Here is an 806-nt window from a genome sequence, read left to right as displayed (position 1 = left end):
AGGAATTACCTTTGCAAAGAGCCAGGGAGGTTTGGCACTTCCCGGAGTAGCTTTAAAGGACTTACCGTCTGAGCACAGGCAGACTTTAGAAAGCTCTTTTTTCCCCCCTATTTCTGTCACTCATGCACTCTTTTTCCCTTATGAACGTTACTTACAGTTCTTTTTTTTTTTCCTCCAATCAAGCCTAATTTTCTCTTAACTGCCAGCAGGCCCCTCAGTCCAGCCCACCACGAGGGAGATGGCCACACAATAAAAAATGATATGTCTCCAGCATGCACACGGTTGCCGAGCTACTGGCCCCATGCCCCGAGGGTCACACGGTGCTTCCTCCCCTCAAATGTCCCTCAGAGAGGGGTGCGGGGTGAGGCTGGGGCCCCCCCCCCACACCCCTATCCCACCGCAGGGGTGCCCCACGCCGCAGCCCCACTCCTGCACGCAAGCCTCCATTTTTTGCAGGCTGAGGTGGCTTGAGCGCTCACTTACAGGTTCCACGAACTCGAACATCTTCCTCTCCTGGACCTCTTGCACCTTGAAGACATACTCCAGGGAGACTTCGTAGAAATGCTGCCGAACCAGGTCCACCTGGCTGTCTGCCTGCAAGCAGCGGGGAGATTGCAGAGGAAATACAAAGTCACTACTGACCGGGACCGCTTGGCCTCGCGACCAGCAGACATCTGGGTCTAATGGGAACGTGTCCGTGCAGAACAAATTCAGCTTCAGACCCCAGTCCAGGGCTGGACAGATGGCACAGCGATTAAATGTAAACCTGATTCACATGAACAGGCTCGCTGTTCAGCTGAAAAAGA

General features: G+C 54.0%; 1 protein-coding gene across 1 annotated transcript in view; it reads right to left on the bottom strand.

The window, feature by feature from the left end:
• Positions 1-594, bottom strand: part of LOC104627960 (rho GTPase-activating protein 26) — a gene marked incomplete at its 5' end in the record, with an annotated part of 5,198 nt that extends 4,604 nt beyond the window's left edge. The window contains one exon of the mRNA XM_010296378.1: positions 484-594. Coding sequence (XP_010294680.1) covers positions 484-594 — 111 coding nt within the window. The remainder of the gene's footprint in view (positions 1-483) is intronic.
• Positions 595-806: the final 212 nt, after the last annotated feature.

Source organism: Phaethon lepturus, unplaced genomic scaffold (assembly GCF_000687285.1).
Source record: "Phaethon lepturus isolate BGI_N335 unplaced genomic scaffold, ASM68728v1 scaffold25701, whole genome shotgun sequence".
Classification (NCBI taxonomy): Eukaryota; Metazoa; Chordata; class Aves; order Phaethontiformes; family Phaethontidae; genus Phaethon; species Phaethon lepturus.
This window is presented reverse-complemented; position numbering and strand designations above follow the sequence as displayed.